Here is a 25,543-nt window from a genome sequence, read left to right as displayed (position 1 = left end):
AATGGGGCAGCCAGGAATAAAACTCTGGCCAAAGAAATTAAAACAAGCAGCAGGATTCCGGGGAAAAAAGGAAGAAGTAGAAAGCGGAACGGAAAAGCGCGGAGGGTTAAAGGGTTGTAAAGCATTCGAAAAAATGCAAATATGTATGCCAATGTAAAACAGAGCTGCAGCCGGGGTACCGTCATATAAAAGTGCTCCAGTTCTTCTCTTCTATTTTTCCACCACCGCCATCCAAAAAAGGACAATGGGAGGACATAAAAAATATAGGGTCTGGCTGGAATGGGCGATAAAGAAGAACCCTACTGAATGACATGACTAAAAATACATAAAAAAAAAAAAAGAAAAAGTAAAATTCCAAAACAAAAGAAATGATGAGAGTGTTGATGGAAACCAAGGACACAGGACTCAGAAAACGAGGCACAACGAAGTGGCAATGCACTCGCCATAAGCCGAGAACTGAGAACTACTAGAAGATAATGCAGAACCAAAAGAAAGCCCAGAAAGTTGAGGCAAAAAACGGAATGGAAAAATAAATTAAATGGGTTAAAATGCGGGAGTAATGGGTATGAGAAGACATATTTCATTTAAATACGGAAAAAATATACAATTAGAGAGCAAACGTAAACAGGGAACAAAAGAAGACGGAAAATTGAGGAAAACGGGAAAGGGAAATGTTTGGAAAAGCTGTTTTAATTTAGTCTCCCGTTAAGTATTAAGTATTCCCAGTGTGTCGTTTGCTACTATTTAATATTATTTTCAAAAACCCTAATTAAGCATCTTGAAATATTACCAACCAACGAACTATTAGTATCATCGCGTCATTGAGCAAAGTATATGTACGAGTAATATGGCATTTTCTTGATTTTTCAGCCGTTTTTGCATGACAGAAATTAAATTGCACATTTGGACGGTTCTGCGAAAAATTCGTTTCGTATGGGTCCGCATATTTATATATACATACATACATATATGTGCTCCCTCTTTATGTCCGTGCACGAGATGCAATATAAAAACGAAATGCAGCCAATAAAATATTGACAGCCAGTTGACCAAAACGTAGCCAACGGAAAACTTTGTGTAAACACGACAGCGGAAAAAAAAAGATAGAAGATATATATTTGGTTGACCACATGTAGTAATTTGGGTTTTTCATGCAAATATATTCTTTAACCCATCTCAGCTGCAATCGGACGCTCATTAGCTGCTTTTCACCGGACTTAACTAGATTCCAGATACATAAATTAAGGGCGCGCGACTCACAGGATGTTACAATAAACAGATTTATAAATTGCCAGCAGCAGCCAGCAGTTGGCCATAATTTATGGCTGCGGGTTGACAGACATTTCCCCTTTACTCGCTAACCGTTTTCTCTTGGTTTGCACAGCGTCCTGTTTGGACAGGATATCAGACGTTGGGGGTCTACAGGTTAGACAGTTTTCACCAAAGTCCTCTAATTTTTTATACCCGTTACTCGTAGAGTAAAAGGGTATACTAGATTCGTTGAAAAGTATGTAACAGGCAGAAGGAAGCGTTTCCGACCATATAAAGTATATATATTCTTGATCAGGATCAATAGCCGAGTCGATTTGGCCATGTCCGTCTGTCCGTCCGTCTGTCTGTCCGTCTGTCCGTCTGTCCGTCTGTCCGTCTGTCCGTATGAACGTCGAGATCTCAGGAACTACAAAAGCTAGAAAGTTGACATTAAGCATACAGACTCCAGGGACATAGACGCAGCGCAAGTTTGTCGAATCATGCTGCCACGCCCACTCTAACGCCCACAAACCGCCCAAAACTGCCACGCCCACACTTTTGAAAAATGTTTTGATATTTTTTCATTTTTGTATTGGTGTTGTAAATTTCTATCGATTTGTCAAAAAAAATTTTGCCACGCCCACTCTAACGCCCACAAACCGCCCAAAGCTGCCACACCCACACTTTTGAAAAATGTTTTGAAATTTTTTCATTTTTGTATTAGTCTTGTAAATTTTTATCGATTTGCAAAAAAACTTTTTGCCACGCCCACTCTAACGCCCACAAACCGCCCAAAGCTGCCACGCCCACACTTTTGAAAAATGTTTTGATATTTTTTCATTTTTATATTGGTCTTGTAAATTTCTATCGATTTGCCAAAAAACTTTCTGCCACGCCCACTATAACGCCTACAAACCGCCAAAAATTGTGTTTAAGACTCTCCTTCTCCCTTCCACTAGCTGAGTAACGGGTATCAGATAGTCGGGGAACTCGACTATAGCGTTCTCTCTTGTTTTTTGTATATTTTTCCGCTAATTGGCAATGGCAGGCCGCCGTTCATTGGGGTTTTCCTTTGAATTTCACTTTTCTTTTTTAAAGATTGAGAAGTTTTTTAATTAGTATAACAGTTCTAAGCAGTATCCTTGAAGCAGCTCGATGAAACGGATGATGGGCTCACACCTGCCGCGCCATTTTCCACACTTTTCAGCATTTTTCTTTCAGCTCCGGCATCTTATCATTTATCAGCATTGGGGGAAGATCAAAAGGCGAGGCGAGCCGTCAAAAGCAGGGATACATACTATATATGTATACTATATATAAAAGGAGGCTTCAGTTTGCAATTTCTCACCGTACTCGGTGGCCCCTAAATTCCTATCTAAGCCAAGTTTGTTATGTGGGTCGAAATGCTGCGACTGCTAGCCATGCCATTTGCCCAAATGAAACTAATTTTGTTGATTGTACACTCGCGCTGGTGGAATGGAGCACCAGCAGATGCGAGGATGCGAAGCTTTATAGCCATCGACAGTTGATATATGGGCGGTTGGGGGCGTGGCATCGGGTTTTAGTGGCTCCTGCCAGTTTAGAGCAATCTTTTCTCGTTTTTTCGTGCATATACCCAGTGCTTTATGGGTATATTAAATGGAAAGTGAAAATATTGCGAGGTGGTGCAAAGATTTCACTTCAACTAACTAGGAAATATGTATATATATATGGCAGGAAATATTTGAAATATATTTTATAAAAGCTTTTTACTACTGGGTAACTGTGCATCACTCACAACTGTTTATTAATGGGTATCTGGATGCGTCACTCACAACTATTCTCACTAATCCCACTCCATTATGTTGCCTGTCAAGTGAGATGTTGGAAGAAAGTGTAGCTGTTGTGAAATTATCTTTAATTGATTGAAATCTCTTTGTCTCGTTGGGCAAAATTACCTCAGTGGAGCTGTCTAATCGGAGCCAAATCAATGGGGATAGTGGCTGCAATCAATTGGAATCGGCCCATCAGGGGACATCATCATAGAGTAATTCCCTTTTGTCCCCGGCGAATTATTGATGCCTGAACCTGCTGCATTGCTCACTCGTCTTATGACATTTTATTATACCAATTAGGCCTTCGTCCTTTGCATTGTTTCATTCTCCTGTCTCGTGACAGACATTTCCCGCGTCCATTGTTCCCTCCGGATGGAATTTTCTCGTTTTCCCATTTCTGCTTTGTGTGTTGGCCCTTTCATTCCTGGGTTTCGCTCGCCTTTGCATTTTCTTACACCTATTTCAGCTGATGACTGCTCAGAATTTACGGCTCTCGATTGTGTTTTAACATTTATTCATAGAGTGTGGGCAAGTGGACTGTGAACCGTGTCCTGGTTGTCCTGGCTGTGCTGCTGGTGTTGGTGTTGGTGTTGGTGCTGGTGCCACTTCACTGGCAACACACATTTCTCAAATGTTGCAACACTTGTGCAACGGGTTGTTGCCATTGCCGTTGGTCTTGCCCCAAGCTCGGCACACAAATGACATTTACATTTTGAGCACATAATGTTGGCAGAATTTGTAGCCAGTAGTTTTACTTTTTTTTTTTCTTTTTCCCCCATTTTATTTTTCCTACCTGTGACCAGCAGCAGGAGCACTCTTGGCCCTGTAGTATTTTTTCGGGTGATAATTGCATACGGCGACGTGCACTCGACAACAGCAACAACGAGTGCACTACTGTTGCACTTGCTGCTGCTGTTTCTCATGTTGCGAGCAACTAACAACTTCCTACTTATAGAGGAGGCACCTCCATGGCTTTAATTTCTGCAGAGGCAAGCGAGTTTCACATGAGCAGCTAGCACAGAGAGAAAGTAACGCAAATCCTATACAAATTAAATAAAATATGCAACGCAGGATTTCAAAATAATTATAAAAGGGTGCACATTTATGCAGTACAAAGAAGACAGTAATTCAGTCTTGCTGACCTAAAAATCACTTTTTCAAACTTTCTGGTTCATAAGTTATTAACAGACCTATATTTTAATGTATTTTCCTTTGTGTACTTTTGCACAAAGGCAAATTACTGAATGTCGAAATAGGCAGAGCCCAATGAAAGAGGGAATTGCTTGCCAACGGCTTAGGCCGTTTATCAACCGAACTGACCAGCAGCCTGACAGGCAATAAATTAAAGGACCTAAATATAAACAGCTGATACAGTCACTTCTTTCGATGGGCATGCTCCTCCAATCCAAGCCCAAAAGCACACTTCAAAGAGTTTTGCCGGAAAAGAGCCGCTAAGTCGGGATATGTTACCCCGGTTGTGATGGCACAAAAAAGGCCTTAAAAGTGCTCTCGAGGGAGAGAGAAGGGGAAAGCCACTTTAGACGCATGTGATGCGATGATCAAAGCGCAAGGCTCCAGACAAGGGCGAACTTTATTGAACTAAGTTTGCTACAAAAGCCACCTGTAACCCAGCGGGGGTCAGGGAAGTTGGTAAGTGGCAAAAGGCAGATTGTGGCCTTAAGTGGCTGAAACGTAAGTTGGATTACAGATAAATCAGCATCAAGATGAGCAGCTAAAAATAGAGTGTTGCCAGGCGGAAGGCTAACAAGATTATGCAGTTCACAGAAAGTTGGCAAAAAGTTTACTCTAGAACTAGAAAACTACGAAACCGTGGCATCACAATTATTTCTAGTCTGCACCGCAAGCGCAACGAATTGTACATATAGCACATACCTATAAGTAGAACTCAAAAATAGCCAAGTCGTTCAGTTTATTCAAAATTGTCAGTCATGTCGCTAGTTGTATTGACTTTTCTAGTACTTTGCGGATTTTCCTTTTTGGCGCCGCATGAGGCAGTTGGTGAGTGCATATGCCGTTTGTATTTAAATAAATTGTTATAAAGTTACCTAATAAAACTAGAAACTATAGTATTGAGTTGGATTTTTAAATGATATCCACATGCTCTCATGATTTAATACAGCTTAAATATTATTTGTTGTAATTTAAACTATGAAATGTAAAAAAGAAACGAATTTTCACAGCTGACTGCGGAGCAGACTCATCTGATCTATGGAAGGATGACACGGACTTGGACGAAGGAACTTGCGCTCGAACCTCGTTGAATGGTGACGAATTTGAATCAATTGAAAATGAACCAATTATAGTGGAATCAAAAAAGAAAGTGGTAAAAAATGTCAGCCCGAATGCGGAAGTTCAGTTCCCACTATTTGGAAACATAATAAAGATTTTCAAGTTTATATGGCAGGTGCTGAGTATGTGGATAAATTGGAAATAATAAAGGCGCTAGGGCATATCTGTTCACAGATCCTGCAAATGAAATAGCTTTGTTTTTTGTTCAGGATACATTCGAGTCAAGTCTTTCTTTCCGTCTTCAGCTATTGTTTTACGGCTTTGTTCCAAACTGTTCTGTTGACGATTCAGCCAGTAGCACGCTTTTATTTCCTCACTGTTTTTTGTGATTTCTTTTTTTTTTTTACTCATAACCCCTTGCTGACTGCATTTTGCAATTTAAGTTATGAAAAACGTTTCGTTTCGTTTCGTTTGGCTTTGTTGTTGAACTGCTCTGCATTGTGGCTTTTGTTTGCGTTGTTGCTTTGCATGCATTTCACATGAGCCGGCAGTTGCCGCTTTCCATTTGGTTTATTGCGAATTTTATTGTTTTACGGTAGTTTATGGCAAATGCCATACAACGAGCCGTGTAAATATTTGTTCTAGGCTGTGTCCCCCACAATTCCCTTTGCATTTCGCCCAGCATCAGGGCTTCGTTTGAGCCAATTTTCACAGGCACAGAAACAGACACAAACACCGATACTCGTACAGGATACAGGAGCATGCTTAAATATGCACAAGTTGATAAAGTGAAATGTTTGCTGGCCCATTTCAATCAGTTTTATGCTGATAACCGAACTATAAAAAGGCAAAAACCATGTGCATGCTAAGTAATATTCGTATATTTCCACACAGAATACTTTATTTAAAGCAACGTGGGTTTTTGGTTGGAAAACTGAATGTATTTTAAAATAAACCAATGCAAATATATTTGTAGTGATATAACTATTGACATTATTTAAGAATTCAATTACAATAGATATAGTTAATTATATTTAAAAGCACATTTATTGGGTTATAAAACTACTTAGAAAGTTTGAAGTCTTTGTTGCCATACTGAAATCCCCATAAAGCAAGTGTAAGTAACCATATAAACACGTTGTGCCATAGAAATAATTCCTGACCGTATTCACATGCAAGAAAAGTTAATTATGCTATATAAATAAACAAAGATTGACGGTGACTTCTGTTTGGGCTATTAGCCTAATGGGCTTGCACAAAACTTTAGCCGGCCCAAAACAAACGAGCCAACAAACAAACCAACTGCAGTAAAAACAAAGCGTGTAGAAATAATGTGCTAAATGAACAAAGCCCCACCTCCTTTTTTTGTAGGGGGCGTACAAAAACTGGCAAAATACAAATAAAATTAACAAAAACTCAAACTCAAAGCAAACTCTGAGCCAAAGTCCAACACAGGGATCCACCCATAGTTGCTGTTGTTTTAATTCTCGTTTGGGCCAAAAGCTTACCGGAAAATTTTTGGAAAACGCTCAACTCGAAAATAATTAAAAACTAATTAAAGGGCAGGGGACGAGTGGTGGGCATGTGGCAAGCTGTTGTAAAACTTAATTAACTAAATGAGTGCAAGCGCAACAAAAGCTAAAACAAAATCGCCATAGAAGTTGTTGTCCAAGCGCACACACGAGGCGTATGAGTAATTTAATCATGTTTCATGCTGTCCTGGCCAAGAGAAGAGGCGGTGTAGAGCGCTGCGTTTGTTGACGACACCCACAAAATGCAATTTGCGCCACAAAAGCAAACAAAGAAAATCTTAGAAAATGGGGGAAAATACGAGGCGGCAAGCAAAAGTCAAACAAAGTTATATTCCAGATTGGATTTTAAGTTTTCGGATTAGTTGCAGCTTGGCAGATGCTTTTAGCATAATAAGAGCGAAAGGCACAAAACAGGATAGTGCGTATGTTTACTGAGCTGTAAAATTCTTTACACCATCAGAGTTTCTCCATTAAATTTCATTAAAATTTAATGAAAGAAAAATATCTGCACAAGTTTATTTTCCATTTTAACCGTTTCGTAAGCCCTTTAACATACTTAAATAATCAGTCTGGATAAGGGTTTCAAAGAAGATCGTATTTAGTTTAAATAATTATTTATTTAGTTAGGCATAAACTAAAGTGAATTGTTATATGTTCTACACTTTCTGCCTAATAATTTGGTTGTAATCCTTTTAATTTTTTATGCAATGCGGACATAGTCAATAAATTTCCCTTTTACTCCCGATTTAAAGACACCTTTCCTGTGGCTTTTACTTTTCGTACTCCCAACCATCACTTTCACTTCGCCTCAGGGCAACATTCTGCTATTGACTTGCATATTTGCCTTTCCACTCCAGTCGAGTCCACCCATCTCCTACAACCACCTCACCTGGTCTGAAAACCACTCCACGCACGTGCCATCAAAGTGAAATAGAAACAAACAGGATAGGCAATGGGATGCCAAGGAACCCAGGGATCCCAAGGAGCCAGGCTTGTTCTACTCGCTTCTTTCTTTGCCATCTGGCTTAAGTACGTTGTTTGCCCAGTCGCCGAGTCTGGGTATATATACATACGTATATATAGTGCATACAATGGCCAAGGTGAGAAGCTGCCTGTTATCCATAACCAAGGACCTCTAGGACTCGGACTTCATGTTGGCCCCTGATGAAAAGCGACAGCTGCAACGCACAAGATTGAAACCGGAAACAAAAACGCAACTCCTCCGGCATTCATTTCTCACAAATGCCTCCGTTCATTGTGGCCCACAACTGATTGCAACCGGTGGCTATAATTCATTCACATAGTTGCACTTGCGACTCGGCTTCGACCCGGATTCTCATTCTGAAAATGCTTTGGCATAGACAAATCTGCGACCCGGATTGCGTCCCGCGGTGAATGAATGGCATTACTTTGCCACTGGTCGACTGGTCAACTGTTCGACTGGGCTCCACATTTGCGATATGCAGCTGCTGTACGTCCGTCTGTCAATGGCCACTCAATTGGATTCCAAAGGCATCCAAAGGCATCCATTGAGTGGTCATTGGCCAGACTCATCCTTTATATGCTTAATTGAAACGGCGCATGTCGAAATCGGATGGGTATTCCGGCATTCATGCGTCAATCATCTATTACATCTCCATAAATCATTGTATTGAGTTGCTTGCTTTTCAATAACAAAACGTAGAAACGTAAGTTTTATTGTAATTTTAATTTTCACATATGCCAATAAACTGTTTCAAATATCTCATTTTATAACTGATCTAGTTGAAGACAAGAAATACTAAGTACTACTTACACAAGCGTATACGTAATACTATATGAAGGCATAAGGGGATTTGCACATGAAAATCCTTTGCATGTGAGTCCTGTCTCACTACAGAAATGCAAATTATCCAAATCCCCCAAAGGTCTGTTGCCATTTCGATTGCGGCTCGGCTGTTGCCCTATCGTACTGTTTATGCCTGATTAAAGTCAAACAACAAACATATTCTGAGCTGCATTTGCCAGACAATCGTATAAACATATACACATGTGGCCATAAGAATAGAATTGTCTATTAGTCCCGAGAATTAATTTAAAGACACATCTGCCAATTAGTTCAAGCAAATTGTTATTACTTAGTTTGGAAATAAAATATGTAAACAAGTTGGTTGACCCAATTACTAAATAGTACCTGAAACTATTGTCTTTCACACAGCTATATAATCCCGCATCTCTGGCCCGAAAAGTCCACTCTAATCTATGCAGAGAAATGCTTGACAGTGCCTTGTTGTGTGGCTCAACTTTGGCCCCAATCCTAAATCCTTCGTGTCCTTCGTGGCCAGGATTTGCTTCTCATTACCAAGAAGACCCCCATTGTTGGCTCCACTGGGGAGCGGAGCGCACGTGTGAGAAAGGATGATGGCCAGGGACATGGGTTTGTGCAGTTTGCTACTCGCCTGCTGCTCCGCTCCCAAATTATGCAAATTGCTCGAAATTTTGCATTGGATAATTTCCCTATTTGCCCGTAATGCTCGATAAAAAAAAAACGAAATAAAAAAAAAACCAAAACAAAAAACATTTTATGCCCCAAGAGACCAACGATGGCAGAAAATGGCTGCGCAGAATAAAAAAATACTGAACAGTTGTATAAATGCAGCTACAAAAATAAAAATAATATTAAAAAGAAACAAACTGCGTCGCATTTAATTAAAAATGTAATTACCCATGCTGTTCAGCAGCCACAATGCTCGAAGCGTTTGCCTTTAGGCTGTAAAAACATTATTCGGGAAATTGTTGCAAATTTAATTGTTAAATGCTGGTATATTTTACTGGAGTGTTACTGCATTACGGAGATGTGGTCACATGCAGTTTTTTCCGTGTCACAAATTTATCTCACTGACAATAAGTTAAAGAACCATGTCAATTTGGCAATTAGCATACACTCAGAAAAGTACTTACAAACATCATATTTTTTAACAAATATTTTTAAAAACTGACTTGAAAAGTTTTAGTTGTCCATGCCTTGAGTTTCACACAAATTCAGTGTAAATAAAACATCTTAGTGAAAAGACAACATTTAAACATCAAAATTTTGAAAAACAACACCTTAAAATTTTGGAACTCGAATTACTTAAAATTTGCCATGGATGACTTTGATTTCAGTACCCCACCACCGGAGGCACGAACAATTCACACCCACACGCTGAATGAAGAGCAGCAGAAAGATTGTGAGGCGGCCTTTGCCCTTTTCGACGACGATAATGCCAAGGTCATTCCGATCAAGTTACTGAGGGATTGCCTTCGAGCCGTGGCCCACACGCCGCCGGAAAACGAGTTACAAGATTACATCACCGAAATAGATACGGATGGATCTGGGGAGCTGTATCTCAGCGATTTCCTATACATCATGTCCAAACGGTACGAGAATTCTACTGTCGAAGATGAGGTTATTCTGGCTTTCAAAGTCTTCGACAAAGATGGATCTGGCTTTATCCACGAGAACGAGTTCCGTCAGATCATGACGAACTATGGAGAAGAAATGGAAGAGGATGAGATCGAGGAAATGATACGTGATGCCGACGCCAACACGGAACTCAAAATCGACTACGTTCGCTTTGTGAACATGATGATGGAGACATAACACTCTTGAAAAATTTAACAATAAGGTGGGCTTCTAAAAATATATTGAAAGATTTCATTGCATAGAACTATAACCGATTTACAAATCTTATGCATGGATTTCAAAAATGAACCTTTTGGCATGGTTTAATCAACTCGGATGAATTTTTCTACTATACTTGGGCCGAACTATACTTGGATCAAAAACAAGAATTCATCTGGACTATTCTTTATAGCATAGTGCAAGAAAATAAAAGCAGATATACAATAAATTATAAAAAAGCCAATAAAAATAATAACAGTAGGCGTCTTTTCTTTTTGAATCACAATGTTTTGAAATAAAGTTGTTCGAAAATTTGTAGTGAGTGTTCAGTGACTCCAAAGATTTCCCAGCCCCAACCCCTTTTGGCCATGGATTACGACTTCCTTACTCCGCCGCCAGAGGAACGGATCATTCGCAGCCACAATCTGAGCGAGGAACAGGTCAAGGATCTGCAGATTGCCTTTGCCATATTTGACGACCAAGACACCAAGGTTATTCCCATAACAAATCTCAGGGCACTAATGCTAACTGTGGCCCACAATCCCAGTGATGGAGAATTGCAGGACATTTATGTCGAGATCGATGCTGATGGTACCGGTGAGTTATATCTCAGCGATTTTCTTTACATAATGTCCCAGAGATACGCAAACATGTCCACCGAGGATGAGATTATAGCCGCATTCAGAGTATTTGACAAACAAGGAACCGGTCTCATATCTGAAACGGAGTTTCGTCACATAATGCAGAACATGGGGGAGCAATTGACGGATGATGAGCTGGAGGAGATCATCCGGGATGCAAATTCTGATCTGGAAGGCAATATTGACTATGTGCGATTTGTCAAAATGATGTCCAGCACATAAGGAAAAAGCAGGCTAGGGGGGTTGGGAAACCGACCTATCAGTTACATCAAAACACTTTCGGCTCATTCCCGTTCGTAAATTCCAACAGTCTATAGCCTTAAAAGCTATTCGATATATCTTGATAGTACCGAAATACGGAAAACCCTTGAAATTTGCTCAAGATGTCGGAACTAACGGAGGAGCAGATTGCCGAGTTCAAGGATGCCTTCGTGCAGTTCGACAAGGAGGGAACCGGCAAGATAGCCACCCGTGAGCTGGGCACTTTGATGCGCACCCTGGGCCAGAATCCCACGGAGGCCGAGTTGCAGGACTTGATTGCCGAGGCCGACAACAACAGCAATGGCCAACTGGACTTCAGTGAGTTCTGTGGCATTATGGCCAAGCAGATGCGCGAAACGGATACTGAGGAGGAAATGCGTGAGGCATTCAAGATTTTTGATCGCGATGGCGATGGCTTTATATCGCCAGCTGAGCTGCGCTTTGTGATGATAAATCTGGGCGAAAAGGTCACCGACGAGGAGATCGACGAGATGATTCGCGAGGCGGATTTTGATGGAGACGGGATGATCAACTACGAGGAGTTCGTTTGGATGATAAGCCAGAAGTAGTACAGCTAGCTACTATTCAAACTGAAATAAAATATTTGGGGTCACTGCATGGGGTCGTGTTTTTCTCTTACTAGCACTTTAAAGCATACAATTTCACTTTTCTGCGGTCTAAAAATGTTCAAATATTTTGTAATACACCGCCAATTACAAATTTGCGTTGTGCTTTGCCTAATTCGGAGACCAAGAATTTTTCAAGCATGTCCTTCAAAAATGTTCACCCCATTTCCGTAATTGTGGTTGGTTTAAGGAATTTTCGTCTCGCCTTTAAGTGAAAACTTTTAGCATGAAACACTCGACGTGGTTTTAGTCCGCCTTTCCGTTTCCCTGGCAAGTGGTTTTTGCTTCCACATGCGGCACCTTTGTGGCCAGACGAACAATTTTCCTGTTGCTTAAATTCAATTTGCTTATGCATTAAAATTAAATTTTACTGTGGTCTCAACGGGCCCGCCTCGTACTCGTTGCTGGAAGCAGCCTCTTGGGTTCTTGGGGCTTGTGTCTGACTTTATAAAATATTTCGTGTGTGTGTTCGTGGGTGTACGCGCATGTATGAATTTTCAATTTCTTTTTTTTTTTTGGGTTACAAGTTTCGGTTTCAGTTCAGACATGTCAAAATGCCAACTTGCTTAATTGAGAGTCCGCAAAACATCGAGCATTGCATTGCATCGAATTGAATTGAATCGTATCGAGACCTTAACTGCAATGTGCATCCTCACGGAATAAGAACAAAAGCCCAAGCAGATTCCAATTTCAGATCTGACATCAATAAGCACTTACAGTGGCATAAATATTATATATACTCCGAGAGCTGGCAAATATATATGTCTATATGCGGTTCAAACAGCAGAACCACATCGCCACTTCGCCACTTCGCCACCTCGCCGCATAGACGAGTTTGGTTTTCAGCTTCACTTTTCAGTTAGCAGCAGGCACAGGACATGTTCGATGGACTGGCTGCAGAGGAAATTGAATTTGTGGGCAGGACCTCCCCCCCCCCCTCCCCCCCCTTCTCAGATGATGGCTCATCGGCTGGCGTCGGCGGCGGGGCAGGGGGGTGGTGCAATATCGGGGAGGGATATTTGAGTGGCAGCAAGTAAATCAGAAATAAGAAAGAAATCACATCGCATACAAGAGGGCACTCTTTGAGTTTGATCTATGTGTTTTTTCTGAAGACCAGACTCTCAGAAAATTGATGTGTTTGTTTGCATTCATTTTGCCAGTCCTTAGAACTTCATATTCCATGAAAATCCTATCTGAAACTATGGCTTGTGTTTTTTATCAGAGCATCTGTACTTCGTTTTGGGTGATTCATTTCGTACACTAGGAGAAACTTATCCTAACTTTACTTTGGAATACAGAATTTCTTATTCGTATTTAATAAGATTAATATGAAAAATGCAGTTTTAGAATTACATATTCTCATATTTATATGAAGTACACAACTTTTTCCAAGTGTATGCGAAAAATGAAGCATTCTGCTGGCATCCACATGAATTTCTTCCAGGATACTTTTTTCATGCGGCTCTTGCCGCCCATGTTCCTCACTTGGAGTGTCATTTTTGGGTGGGCTCGGTATGTAGAGCACACGGGGGAATGGGTATTAGAATGGAGCACTTCCGCACAGGCACTTGGATACGCAAAAAGGCGAATGCAAGTGACGAGGTCCATGAACAAGGCCGAGAGTGTGTCCTGTCCGAAATACGGACTTTTGCGCCAGGGGATGACTTTGGTGAACAACCGCACTCTGGTCAAATTTGGACTGTGGTCCTGTGGTCCCACATATATACACAGTTTAAGCAGTTAAAGTTATCTGCTATCTCTAATTGAGTGAGAAATGTGTGCGTGTTGGGGGGCTTAAATTTTAAGTTGTTGATTTTATTACGCATACGCCTAGTGGTCCTAGCCATGGCCTTTTTTGTTGGCCGTAACCAACATTGCCCGCTTAATGACGGAGCTTTCGAGGGCCCTCAATCAAATGGTAGGAAAATGTCGGGGCTTTCGTCATGGGAAGCCGGCAAAAACCCTTTTCGGATTAACAGATCAACGCACAAATGACCCGAGCAATCGTCTTGGGTTTTCCCAGTTTTTTCTTTCCTGATTTTCTCAGCCATTCCGATAAGGCTGGTAGCTTATCGGGGCTGAAGGACTTTGACGACCCAATTAATTCTTGTTCAACAACAGGCCGAAAAAAAAAAAAACAGAAAATGTTGCCACATGCATTGCTAGTCTACTTTTCATGTCAAGGCAAAGCGACGGCTGAGAAGAAAAAAGGAGAAAAACTAAGTGAATAAGGTACAAAAGAAAATAAAAATGAGAAACTCGTGAACGTTAAGTTAAATTGCGCGGAAAAGTTATGCGGCCCTGTTACCCAGAGTTTTCTCTAACAAAAAAACTTTGTTAAACATTTTATTCCCTAGAACGCTTGCCACGTTGGCTTAGCGGAACTACTTGAAATGTAAAAATGTTCGAGCCTTAGTTGAAAAGTCAAACTTGGCAGCAACTTTCGAAGGTTCACATAATTATGCGCATTGCCTTGCCACGGATCCTGTGCCACATCCTTTTCTATCACCTGCTCCTGATCTCGTCCAGCCTTGCAGCCTGCTATCAACGTGCCCCAAATTGCCGGCAGCCCCAGCAGCAATCGCAGCCGTGCAGATCCCAGCTACTGGACCAAACCGACGACCTTACCATGGGCAGCATTAGGCATGGCAGCTCCAAGCAGACCGCCACGAACATTGCCCAGAAGGCGGCCCAGGAGGCCAAGAAGGCGTCGGACACCCAGGCACCTGCGGCTCTGGCCGCCGCCCGCCAGGTGAAACACCAGCTGGCCGAGAAGGCCATTACTGCGGCCAAGGCCGCCGAGGCGGCGCTGGCGGGGAAACAACAGATCATGGAGCAGCTGCAGGATGAGGTGCACGAGGCGGAGATTATCGTGCAGGAGGAGACCTACTCACTGGTGGGCTCACAGGTATGTTGCTGTAGCCTTTCACTACCAATTACATGTTATTGATAAGTTAAATTATAATTACAGTCAAATGTCAATGCCGCTGTGGCCACAGCGAAGCAGTGTCAAACGCTGTTGAAATCGCTTCGCGGTTCGGTGAAAGTTGCCGAGGATGCAGTGAGCAATGCTGAGGCCGCTGCATCCGGTGCCCAGCAGGAGTTGTGCGAAAAGAATCAGCTGGTGGAAACCGCGCGCCAGCGAGCCGAGATGCTGATGCAGCAACTCCGCTCGGCCAAACTGGACTATACCAACACGAAGAAGGCGGCCTACAGGGCCTGCTGTGCCGCCAGCGAAGCCAGGAACAAGGCTGTTAGGGATCGAAGATCCTACGAGGAGCATATCGCTGGCACATCCGGGCAGCAGCAGCAACCAATGCTGCAAAAGCACGAGCAGCAGGTACAACAAGAAGTTAAAGGACCGGCGGAGGAATGGGAGTACAATGAGCAGGGTAAAGCTATATTTTCTAACTAATGTCCCATGTTCAATACATTTTATTTTGCTTAAATAACCAACAAATATTAAAAGAACCCACACTCAGACTCTATTTTAAAGTTCATCAGCAGCATGAGCCCATTTTGCGAGTGAAAAGCGAGGGCACTTTGAAACTTCCTCGGCCAAACGCCTTGGGGGATTTTGCCATGCCAATCGAAGCGTTTGGAAGCACAGGACACCAAAGAGGCAAAATGACAGAGCCAAAAAGGGACACGAAACCCAATTGGCTTGTAAAACAATTTGACCAAAGCTATTTTGTTATAACTTTTCGGTCTTTTTTTCACATTTTTCTTTCCCCCTTCTATTTTTATATTTTTCACAGTGACAGTGGAAAAAGGTGCGCATTACTAAAGTTTTCACCACACGTTTTCAATAATGATTAGTTTCGGTATTCTCTTTGGGGAATTGACAAAGAATGAGCCAAGAACATTAGGTTTAAAGTTTTTCGATTCTCGTTGGCTTGCAAAAGCTTACTTACATGCGAAGAAATGGCAATAAATAAATGTTGCTTGTCACGGTTAATTGGGTCATCAGTTGGGATATCGTGAAAGTTGTTGGGAAAGCCAAAGGTTTTTCCATCCGTAAAAAGCTCATCGGGGAGCGGTTAAAGCTACGATGCGGGTTTTTTTTTTTTTGGTTATTTATTCGGCGTCCATTTGGCCACGAATGCCGCAGAGAAAACAAGCGATTGGTACTTGAGACAAGAGTTATCAGCCATCAAGTGGCAATCGATGGAAGCCATCGCCAGTTCGGTTTATGATCTGGCTCAATACAATGTATCTAGGATAGCAAACTGAGCCCACATAACTATCCAATTTATAGTTTGGATACGTTTTAAGAGCTCCGCCATCCGTCGTTGACAAGCCAACTAAAAGGGTTCAATTGAGAGCCAGGTTTTGTCTTTCTAACAGTGGGATTTTCTCAAGCCTACTCTATTGCTACACTGAAAGAATAATCGCTAGAGTTGTAGAGATAAAAATTTATTTGTTATAGAATACCCAGTTCTATATTAGTGCTCTAAAATCATTATTGATATATAATGTTTTAGTTTCAAATAAGTTTTGTATATTTTGCGTATACATTCTGATTCAGCTATTGCATTTCTCCCACTGCAGACCGAAGTCAAAGCTTTTAGGGAGCATTAAGCCGCATGTGGCCAAATCATCACCGGAACCGGACCATTTTCCCCATTCCGGGCAGCCAGCTGCCAGATACCAGACCCAACATTCCACTCTGCAGCCAACCAGAATCCGAAATATTTGCTGACACTTTAATGCCAAAGCAATCTGGCAAGTGTTGATCGCTACAACAACTAAATAAACTACTACTAAAAGTCAGGCCCAGAGCCCCAATGTCAGTCAACAGTATCAGCATAAACCACAATGCCACGCCCCCTCATCCGAACACGCATCCGCATCTGAATCCGAATCGGAATCCAAATCCAAATGCCTGCCACCCAGACACGCCTCAAACTGAAGCGAAATGTATTCATTTCGATACTCGAACTCGAATACACCAATTCAGATGGCGCCAGTTTTTGTTATCCGGGGTCCGGTTTCCAATTTGCGTTCTTGCGTTTTTCGGGGGAAACAAATCAAAACAAATGAAATGAAATCAATTCAATGAAGCAAATCAAATTTCATGCGTATTCCGTCGCTTTTGCCCAGCTTTTTCCCCAGCCTTTATTGCTGGACAATAAAAATTTTTCGGCCTCGCAACGAAACCGAAACTGAGTAAAATCAAATCTGTTGTTGTTTTCCCGAAAAGTTGCGTGAATATTGTATTTATGGTTGAGTTAGATGTGGCAAATGGGCGTTAAGTGTGTGTGTGTGTATGGCAAGGAACCGTAAAAATCTCGAGGAACAACATAATTTGTGAATTTATACTCATTTCACCAGCTCTTCAAGTTGTGCGACTTGACATGCAAATGAATACCCGACAATGGCATCAATTTTTGGGTCTTAAATTGACTTTCGAACAAATAGAAATGTTGCAAAACTCCCAGGCAAACTGACAGAAACGAAAAATACTTTGAATAGTCAAAGAGTCAATTTATTCCTCTCGGCTTGGGGCCGAGATATCATGGCATATCATTTACATTTTCACCTGGCGGCGCGGCGCCCACCGCAGCTGTGAAAATTCCCGTCGGTTCCAACCGGGAAATTGTATCCCATTTACTATTCACTTTAATGGCAAAGAAGCCTCGGATATTTACGCATTCATTTCATATCATTAAACATTTGCACGCGCATTGTTATTTACCAAACGCAACCGGAAGTTGGGCAAAGTGGGAGCTCCCCAGTTAATTGGAAATGTATTCAGGTGGTGGGGTATCGTGGGTATAATGGGTATCATGGGTTAAGTGTTATGTACCTGGTTGCATATTGAAATTGATGCGAACAGCGAACAGTGAATAGCACAATGTGTGTTTGTTTAGTTTAATGACGGTTATTATATTTCCACTGATTAATTATTGCCAATGTTGTTCCGTCGGTGGCTATTAGCTTGATTAAAGTTTATAAATGTGTTGATTAATGGCCCAGTTACCGGTTAAGGGATCAACAGAAAACAAAACAAATCGTAGTTTTGTAAACTGAATTTATCACTGTACATTTTAAGAGCTCTATTGTAAATTGATATACGGATATAAGAAGAAATAATTCACTCCCATGCGTATACTATACTTAACACATGTTACTAAGATATTCTCCCACTAATAAATTGAGCGCCCCTCTGGTAAGTATAAATTCCATTTTGTTTGAAAACTTTCGCTTGGAAAATGTTACTTCTTCCTGGGGTTTTAATAAAAATCCGCTATAACAGAAAACTTTGACGCTAAGCAAATGCACCCCAGTGGCAATGGTGAACTTTATAAAGAGTGAAATGGGCTAAGGGAAAATATTAATTTTCAGCAAACAGAGACAGCGAAAGGGTGTGCACTTACCACCCACGAAAAACTATGAAAACTCATTTAACAACTTGCAGGGTGCAACAAATAAAATAGAAAAAAAAAAAAAAAAAAAAAGAAAATATAGGGGACATACCGAGGAAAAACACATCGCCAAATGCAAAACTTGTGTTGACACGACAACTGCCACGCCCCACCGTGCATCCTTAGACCCTTCGTCCTCGCTGTCGCCAGGTGTATGCTGATGTCTCTACAGGCAAGTGGATTACGAAAGGTGAGTGAGTGAAGATGAGGATAGGTGGGGTTTGGACTGAACATGGACAAAGTGTTGCTGGGTGTTCCCTTTGCCATTTCACTGACGGAGTGACAAACTTCGCACGTTGCACAAAAGACGTCGGCAAAACTTGAGCAGATTACTCAACGCACTTGGCCGGATCTCATGCCACCCGCGGCTATATTCTCCTCGTGCCGCTTACCTTCTCTTTTTTTTTTTATGTGTAACACAAACCCGGTACTTAGTGAAAAGTGAAAAACCAGTGTAACAATGTTGAGCTTTTAACGGTAAATTGTTGCTAGAACCAAAGACCAAAAGACAAAACTTTCTTTTTTCTCCATCCCAAATGAACAACAACAAAGTTGAATGAGGTGAGAGCGGGTCGAAAGGTTAGGCATGGTTAGGCAGGTGGGTGACTCGGTCTTCGTAAACGAAATGTGTCAAGTAAGTGCAATGCTTCAAGTTGAAATTTATGCAAAGTGCGCCAGTTTAGGGGACAAGTACTCCAACTACCATCCGAAACCCCCATTCCCCAATCCCCAATCCCCACTTCCCAACCCGCCAAAAGCACTTCGAATGCATTGTAATTTCAGTGCGAGCTCGACAGTTGAGGGGGCGAATTCCGAGCACTAACTGGAAATATTATGCAAAAGTTTTTCATAAAAAAAAATTAGGCTAAACGAATGGCACTGGCGCCCTCAAACAACATACTGATAAGGGTTAGTTTAATTTATCATTAACTGAGCATGTGGTAGAAGAAATTAGGACATATACTCATTTTTTAAAAAGTCATTTAAAAGTCAGTTTTAATATTAGCGAAACATGCGCAACAAATGAAACCTATAGCCATGACCTTAACATTCACATGCTTGGCACAAAATAAGTTTCAGCTAGAGTATAGTCATGCCATTAAATTCGCCGCAGTTTGCCAGAGTTAATCAAATTTTTTTTGGCTGCCCCAAAAAGTTTTTAATAAGCAGCCAACAAATGGCTGCAACAGCAGCAGCTGCAACTGAAGGCCAGCTAATGGGCAAAAACCGGGCTAGTTGCTGACTTTAAGACGAGTTTTGGCATCGGAGGGGGGGGCCAAATTGAAGAGAGACAAAGGACACTTTCTGGAAGGGACCTGCCCTGCTGTCAATTGTCCGCAACTTTGGTGCAGAGGCCATCGTGTAGGAGCCAAAACCAATGAAATGCCGCACAACTGACACTCTGACTGACAGCCTAAGCGCTTCCCCAGCATCCAACATCTTTGCACCACAGATCCTTGGCCAGGATGTGCGCCAGCTCCTTCCACGGAACAAAAATAGCATACAATAAAAACCCACATAAATTACCAACTGCTCTATTCAATTAAACGGTTGTATTAGCATTGTGATAATTTGCTTTAATTTATTTTGAAATTTATGATATGAATGAAAACTTTGAAATTGCTTTTCTCGCTCACGGGAATAACAATATAAATATCTTGATGATGCTAATTGATGGGATATATGTATGAGTAGCCTAAGTATGATTTATCTCAGTGTGCTGCGAACTTGAGTCCTGCGGAGGCGCTCCATCCGCCTGAGAATGAATGACATGCATGGCTGTTGTGTGCGTGATCCATTCAGCCCACTCGACGTTTGTTTGACGAAATCGCAGCTGAGTGAGTGGATGGGGTCCCAAAAAGGAAAAAGGAAACGCTGTCCTGGCACGCAACATTTGTCCCACCACAGACCAGTTCCGTTGATGAGGAGCAGGGGCCACCACTCCGGTTGGCTGTCAGTCAGTTTGGCGATGTCACTTCAACTTCGAAAGGCCGGCGGGTGGGGCAATTGACTGTAAGTAGCCAGGAGCAGGACCTGTGGCAGGGGCAGCAACCGGATGTTTAAACGACGAAGGACTCAGAACGCAGGACTCAGGACTCAGGACTTGGGTCTGAGCACTCGGGCGGCTGCAGCTTGCATGGCATTAGGATTAGAAGTGTTTATGCAAATGCGGACAACTTTGAGTGATTGCACGGCAGGCGCTTAAAAGACAGGAACTTGACTTGACAGCCACTTCTTGGCGGAATGCCAAAGGATGCCGAAAGCTGGCAGGAATGGCAGCCATCTAATGGCATCGAGCCATTTAAAAACATCTGCGGCCAAATTGATTCGAAATCGTTTGCATAAACGTGGGCTGGATGTTTGGTTAACTCAAATTACCTCCGCTGCCTCACTGATACCATAAATAAACATTGTTGAATTGCTGCCAAATCTCCTACGTGCGATGAAGTAAAACAAAGACTAAGCCTTAAATTTGTCAGCTTATGTACGATTGCCTTGAGCTTAAAACCATTTATTTCATTTATGTTTGTCAAAAAAAAAAAACATTGGTATATTTTAAAAACAAACAAGCAGTTCATTTAATTGTTTCGTATACTGAGAAGCAACCATTGTTTACAGTGCAAAACTCTTTAAAAGTAAACACAGTTTTTTGTAGTTTCATACATATGTATATCTACCATATCATCAAAATAACTGCATCAAAGTGTCTCAAATAATTTCAACTGGTTGAGCTGCACTTTTTCAGGCCATTTGTTATTTTTTCCATCGTGACCACATAATAAAATCGACCATTCTGCGCTTTTGTTTGTGGTTATCATTTCGGGTTGAAATTGCAATTAATTTCTCACACATTTTTAAGTGATTTTTATGTCTTTTTTCCGGCATCCGGCTTTATGCGCTTTTTTGTGCGTTATTGTGTACTTAACCAATGCAATTTCCACGCCTCGTTTTAAAATTGTTAATTCGATGTTCATTTTGCAATGAGCACTTTTTTCTGCGAGGGGTAAAAGGGTTTTAAGTGCCAGCCACTTTCGGTGACATTGTTGTAATTATAAATGATAGCCGCAGCAACCGAAGCTCCGGAAGAACCTTACGCAATTTGCACGCTGACAAAAAAGAAGTCCATTAAAATCGCAAATCAAAACGAACTGAAACGAAACCAAACCAAACGCTTGACACAGTTCACGATAAATGGCAGTGGCCGGGGGAAGATGGCACAATCTTTTTGCACAAACAACAGATGCAGCAGCCAAACCGCAACAATGGCAAAGTCCTTGGCAAAGTATTTCACTTTCACGCCGCAGCCACAAGAGTCGGGACTCGAGACCCCAGGACCCATTCGCCCAACAGATTTCGTGTAAGTAATTGCTGCAGTTCTCAATTTCCCCCGACTTCTTCGAATCGCCGGAAAATTCCACCCTTTTTCACACACACACATACAAAACACACACAAATAGACACAGAGTAAAGCCCCTGGCTTAATTGTCTGCCGTTTTCTTTCAGTTGGGGCAAAGTTTTGCTTTTTGCCTACTGCAACTAGTTTTTTGTTCCAGCCTTAAAGCGAATCAATTAAGCTGAGCCAGCCGCAAATTGAAGAGCAAGCTGCCGTAGTGTAACTGTCATCAAAGAGGAAATTGAAACTTCAGAAGAAATTTCTCCTATAAAGAAGAGCCAGTTACGATCGTAATATTTTGCTTAAATATTGTCATGTGCACAAAGAAAGGTTTTCTTTACTTAAAAATATTTAAAATGATGCACTGTGATGTTAGAGTTTGTCTAAAAGAAATATGCAATTAAAGGCTAAAGTATCCCAATACTATTTATCTATGCTGTAAATATTTCAATAAAATAGTTCTGACCCTGAAATAAAATTGTGTTTAATGCTGCTCATCAACGCCATTAAACGCTGCATTGATGACCCTTTAAACAAAGTTGATTTTTCATGTGGAAAAAACACACGATCTGTGAATTGTAAACAAACCAATCATGCAAAAGCGTGCGCATTGATTAAGCTATTAAGACGGATTTAATAAACATTATTGCAGACGTAAAAAACTTTTAAATTGTATTGTGTGCAAAAACAACTCACAAAAAAAAGTAGAAAACCCACGAACTATAAACAATTTTAAATTTAAATTAATTCATGTGGAAAATACAAACTCATGGATACCAAGCATTTATATTTTACGTTAGTTAAGCTTCTAGCAAAAAGAAATACAAATCGTAGATGCCAATTCAATTAATTAATCAAAATATCCATGTCAAGAGAAGGCTCTTGCTAGGACTTCAGCCTCAATTGTATCAAACAGATATTCAGTTTGTGCCACATTCGTGAGCCAAAACCGTAGCTGCGAGCGTGATTAACTTGCTGATTGATTCAAATCAAACACAACTCAATCTGTCGGCAATTCGCATTTCTTATCCACATTTCGCAGCACGGGCGATACGTATATTAATTCCGGTGCAGCAGGAGCAGCAGCAGCAAAAGCCTGCAGGTGTTCCATGGATCCGTGATTCAGGCATTCTGTGTGGACACTGAAGGACCAATGGACTGACTGGTTTTGGCCAGTGCAATCATGGCCAGCTGATGGCCTCGCAATCGCAGGCGTTGTCGCTGCTGATTAATTTATGCCAATATGCAATTTTCACACCAACGAGCAGGGCCAATGCAATGACAGCTCAAGCGCATAATTGCATTGGTCTGGGAACTGGAAACTGGGATCTGGGGCTTATTTATGGCACTGACTGCCGCCAGTTATCCGCCCGAGGGGCAAATTAAGAGCTCACGGATCCAAAAGGTTGTGAGTGCGGGGAAAGCGGGGAATGCGGGGAGCCGAAAGGTCAGCCTCATGGCAAATGCCTTTGAGCGAAAGGTCACAAATTGAGCTGTCAGCTGGCAAATAAGTTTTAATCATATTATTAAAATGCCCCAGCAAATGCTTGCCATTAATTGCTCTGGCCTTCTGGATGGATAAGCAGCACAGCATATTCTCGGTTCTCGGCATTTGCCTTAAAGCCAAAATTGAGGTCATCAGCAAAATTTATGCTAAACATGTCAAGGATTCCCCCCGAACTCTGAACTGTGAACTCTGGGCGTGGCACTTGCGACTTCTCATCCACACGTGTGCACTTTATGGGGTTTTGCAGCAACTACCTCACGGCGTCCACACTTGCATTTGATTAGGTGGAATAAAAAAAGAAAAATATTGCAAAAAGCATAGCATACATTTCAGAGTCTGCTCACAGCTACAGTTTGTCTGCAACAGAGATGCTGATTTGAAATCGACTAAAAACTAATTCCCGAAAGTGGTTAAACTAATGAGATAGCATCATATTCCCTCCCTACTAACTATTCATGGTTCATTTTATAACATATCATATGTAAACCATTTGGTAAACTGAATTCCAAATAATTGTAGGCGCTTTAATTGGCTACGAAAGGCATCTGGTCAAGGGAGGATGGATTTAAAGAACTGGCAAACCCAAGCGAATTGCATCTCTGGTGGATGCCGCTTTTCCATTTTTCCTCTGGTTTTGGGTAGCTGTCAAAATGTTCGCCCGCCTGTCAACCGCAAGACACAACACAAAAAGCATTGGACAATTTGCCCGGCACCGGATTAGATTGCTTTGGTGTGATCTTTCACTTACTCGTATGTGAGCAGCAGCAGCGGGTGGGCAATCAACGTCAGGCCGGCTGCGTCAGTGTTGCTGCATGGCTGATGGATTGTCAGGGTTGCCCGGCTCATCTAATAAGCAAAACACATTTTTGTATCGAAGTCAAAGTCGGGGCGTCTGGCCAAAGCTTAAAGAGCCGTGAAAATTCGCCTTTGCTTTGCTAGTTATTTTCCCTTCGAGCCATTTTCCCTTTTTGGCCTTGTGTGATGCTTGCGCTTGCCTTGACAAATGATGTTTGAAGGCAAAGTTAACTGGGGCGGCGTGTCGCTGGCCATTTTGTGGTTGCCGCTGTGGCTCTAGAAATAGCTAACATTTTTATACAAATTTGAATTATGGCTGTGGGCGGCTTATACCTTTTCCCTTTGCTTTTCCGCTTTTGGCTTTCAACAGAACTCTTTTGCTTTATTATTTATATATTTTCTTGCGGGTCACCGCATAATAAATAAATGTGAACGCATTTTGTCCCTTTTGATACAACGCTTTTGCGTTTAATTTATGCAGGTTAAATTTTGTGAATTTTTATTTTTCGGTCTCGAGCCCATGTTTACGGCCAATTATTTAGCTGTCAAATGTACATTTCGACAATTGCGGTACCACCAAGCTTTTGGCCAAGCTTTGGAGGTGCCGAAAAGACAACCTTGGAGCTTTCTCTCCTGTCGTTTATCCTTCGCATTTTGTTGTCTTTTCATTAGGACAAAAGGCCACTGTCCTTGGCCACCCCACCCGCCACCAGCATCCTTAAGTTTGCCTTGCACTTGAATTTTCGCTAGAGTTTTCTTGCGAGAGAGCGTGTGTGTGAGTTTTTTGTCCATTTCATGTCTTGGCCATAAATCGTAACTAACGTCTCGGGATGGCAAGGATTCGGCGAGATGGTTTAATGCATATTTATACCACCTAAATGGCTAATGAGCAAAACGTGCCACACATGCACCAAATTTTTGAGGCATGAATATGCGAAAACACGAAGGAAATACATTAATTAAATTTTTGGTAATGCCCGTCGTCGGCCAAGAGGAAACTGAAAAGGGCGCTGTAACTTTTACTAACGAACTGAAAGCGGTAATCATCAGGGGAAAACCGGGAAGTACTGGGTAAAAACCATGAGACCTATAAAGAAAATCATGCCAGGCCATGTGTGTCTGAATTCTGATTGAGAATTACGCCAAAGAGAACGAATGCGAGAAGAGGGATTTTCCTTTGCATTATTTATAAGAAACAAAACCGAAATAATGATGCCTCATAAAAATGGCGGGGCTCAAGCCCATATTACGGATATTACAAACGAAAGATAATACTATAATGAGCAATAAGCCAAAGGCAAATAATAAAGGCCATCTGCAGAAAAAGCTTCCAGGGCCCCAAACCACAGCGCCGAATTCAATTATGTGCGATAAACAGAAGTCATTAAATATTAAAGTGCT

At 41.6% G+C, this 25,543-nt stretch overlaps 5 protein-coding genes across 5 annotated transcripts; all 5 read left to right on the top strand.

Moving 5' to 3' along the window:
* The first annotated feature begins 4,987 nt into the window (after positions 1-4,987).
* LOC120452452 lies at positions 4,988-5,564 on the top strand. The gene is made up of 2 exons (XM_039636682.1): positions 4,988-5,084; positions 5,267-5,564. Exons 1-2 carry the CDS (start codon positions 5,015-5,017, stop codon positions 5,518-5,520), a joined length of 324 nt encoding a protein of 107 aa, XP_039492616.1. The 5' UTR covers positions 4,988-5,014; the 3' UTR covers positions 5,521-5,564.
* Positions 5,565-9,850: 4,286 nt separating this feature from the next.
* LOC120453711 (calmodulin) lies at positions 9,851-10,744 on the top strand. The gene is made up of 2 exons (XM_039638534.2): positions 9,851-10,494; positions 10,659-10,744. The coding sequence occupies exon 1, from the start codon at positions 9,972-9,974 to the stop codon at positions 10,467-10,469; it is 498 nt and encodes a 165-aa protein (XP_039494468.1). The 5' UTR covers positions 9,851-9,971; the 3' UTR covers positions 10,470-10,494; positions 10,659-10,744.
* LOC120453712 (calmodulin) lies at positions 10,745-11,360 on the top strand. Its single transcript, XM_039638535.2, has one exon. The coding sequence runs from the start codon at positions 10,859-10,861 to the stop codon at positions 11,351-11,353; it is 495 nt and encodes a 164-aa protein (XP_039494469.1). The 5' UTR covers positions 10,745-10,858; the 3' UTR covers positions 11,354-11,360.
* A 145-nt stretch (positions 11,361-11,505) lies between these two features.
* LOC120453713 (calmodulin-related protein 97A) lies at positions 11,506-12,010 on the top strand. The gene has a single exon (XM_039638536.2). The coding sequence runs from the start codon at positions 11,515-11,517 to the stop codon at positions 11,959-11,961; it is 447 nt and encodes a 148-aa protein (XP_039494470.1). The 5' UTR covers positions 11,506-11,514; the 3' UTR covers positions 11,962-12,010.
* A 2,372-nt stretch (positions 12,011-14,382) lies between these two features.
* LOC120452136 lies at positions 14,383-15,489 on the top strand. The gene is made up of 2 exons (XM_039636222.1): positions 14,383-14,926; positions 14,990-15,489. The coding sequence occupies exons 1-2, from the start codon at positions 14,480-14,482 to the stop codon at positions 15,431-15,433; spliced, it is 891 nt and encodes a 296-aa protein (XP_039492156.1). The 5' UTR covers positions 14,383-14,479; the 3' UTR covers positions 15,434-15,489.
* Positions 15,490-25,543: the final 10,054 nt, after the last annotated feature.

Source organism: Drosophila santomea, chromosome 3R (assembly GCF_016746245.2).
Source record: "Drosophila santomea strain STO CAGO 1482 chromosome 3R, Prin_Dsan_1.1, whole genome shotgun sequence".
Classification (NCBI taxonomy): domain Eukaryota; kingdom Metazoa; phylum Arthropoda; class Insecta; order Diptera; family Drosophilidae; genus Drosophila; species Drosophila santomea.
Note: the sequence above shows the minus strand (reverse complement) of the source record. Positions and strands in the feature narration are given on the sequence as shown.

Bases quoted from the DNA above. Each gene is read 5' to 3' on its own strand.
- LOC120453713 (XM_039638536.2), top strand. From the start codon at position 11,515: ATGTCGGAACTAACGGAGGAGCAGATTGCCGAGTTCAAGGATGCCTTC.
- LOC120453711 (XM_039638534.2), top strand. From the start codon at position 9,972: ATGGATGACTTTGATTTCAGTACCCCACCACCGGAGGCACGAACAATT.
- LOC120452452 (XM_039636682.1), top strand. From the start codon at position 5,015: ATGTCGCTAGTTGTATTGACTTTTCTAGTACTTTGCGGATTTTCCTTT. The intron at 5,085-5,266 runs GTGAGTGCATAT...GAATTTTCACAG, and splicing joins GGCGCCGCATGAGGCAGTTG to CTGACTGCGGAGCAGACTCA.
- LOC120453712 (XM_039638535.2), top strand. From the start codon at position 10,859: ATGGATTACGACTTCCTTACTCCGCCGCCAGAGGAACGGATCATTCGC.
- LOC120452136 (XM_039636222.1), top strand. From the start codon at position 14,480: ATGCGCATTGCCTTGCCACGGATCCTGTGCCACATCCTTTTCTATCAC. The intron at 14,927-14,989 runs GTATGTTGCTGT...TTATAATTACAG, and splicing joins ACTCACTGGTGGGCTCACAG to TCAAATGTCAATGCCGCTGT.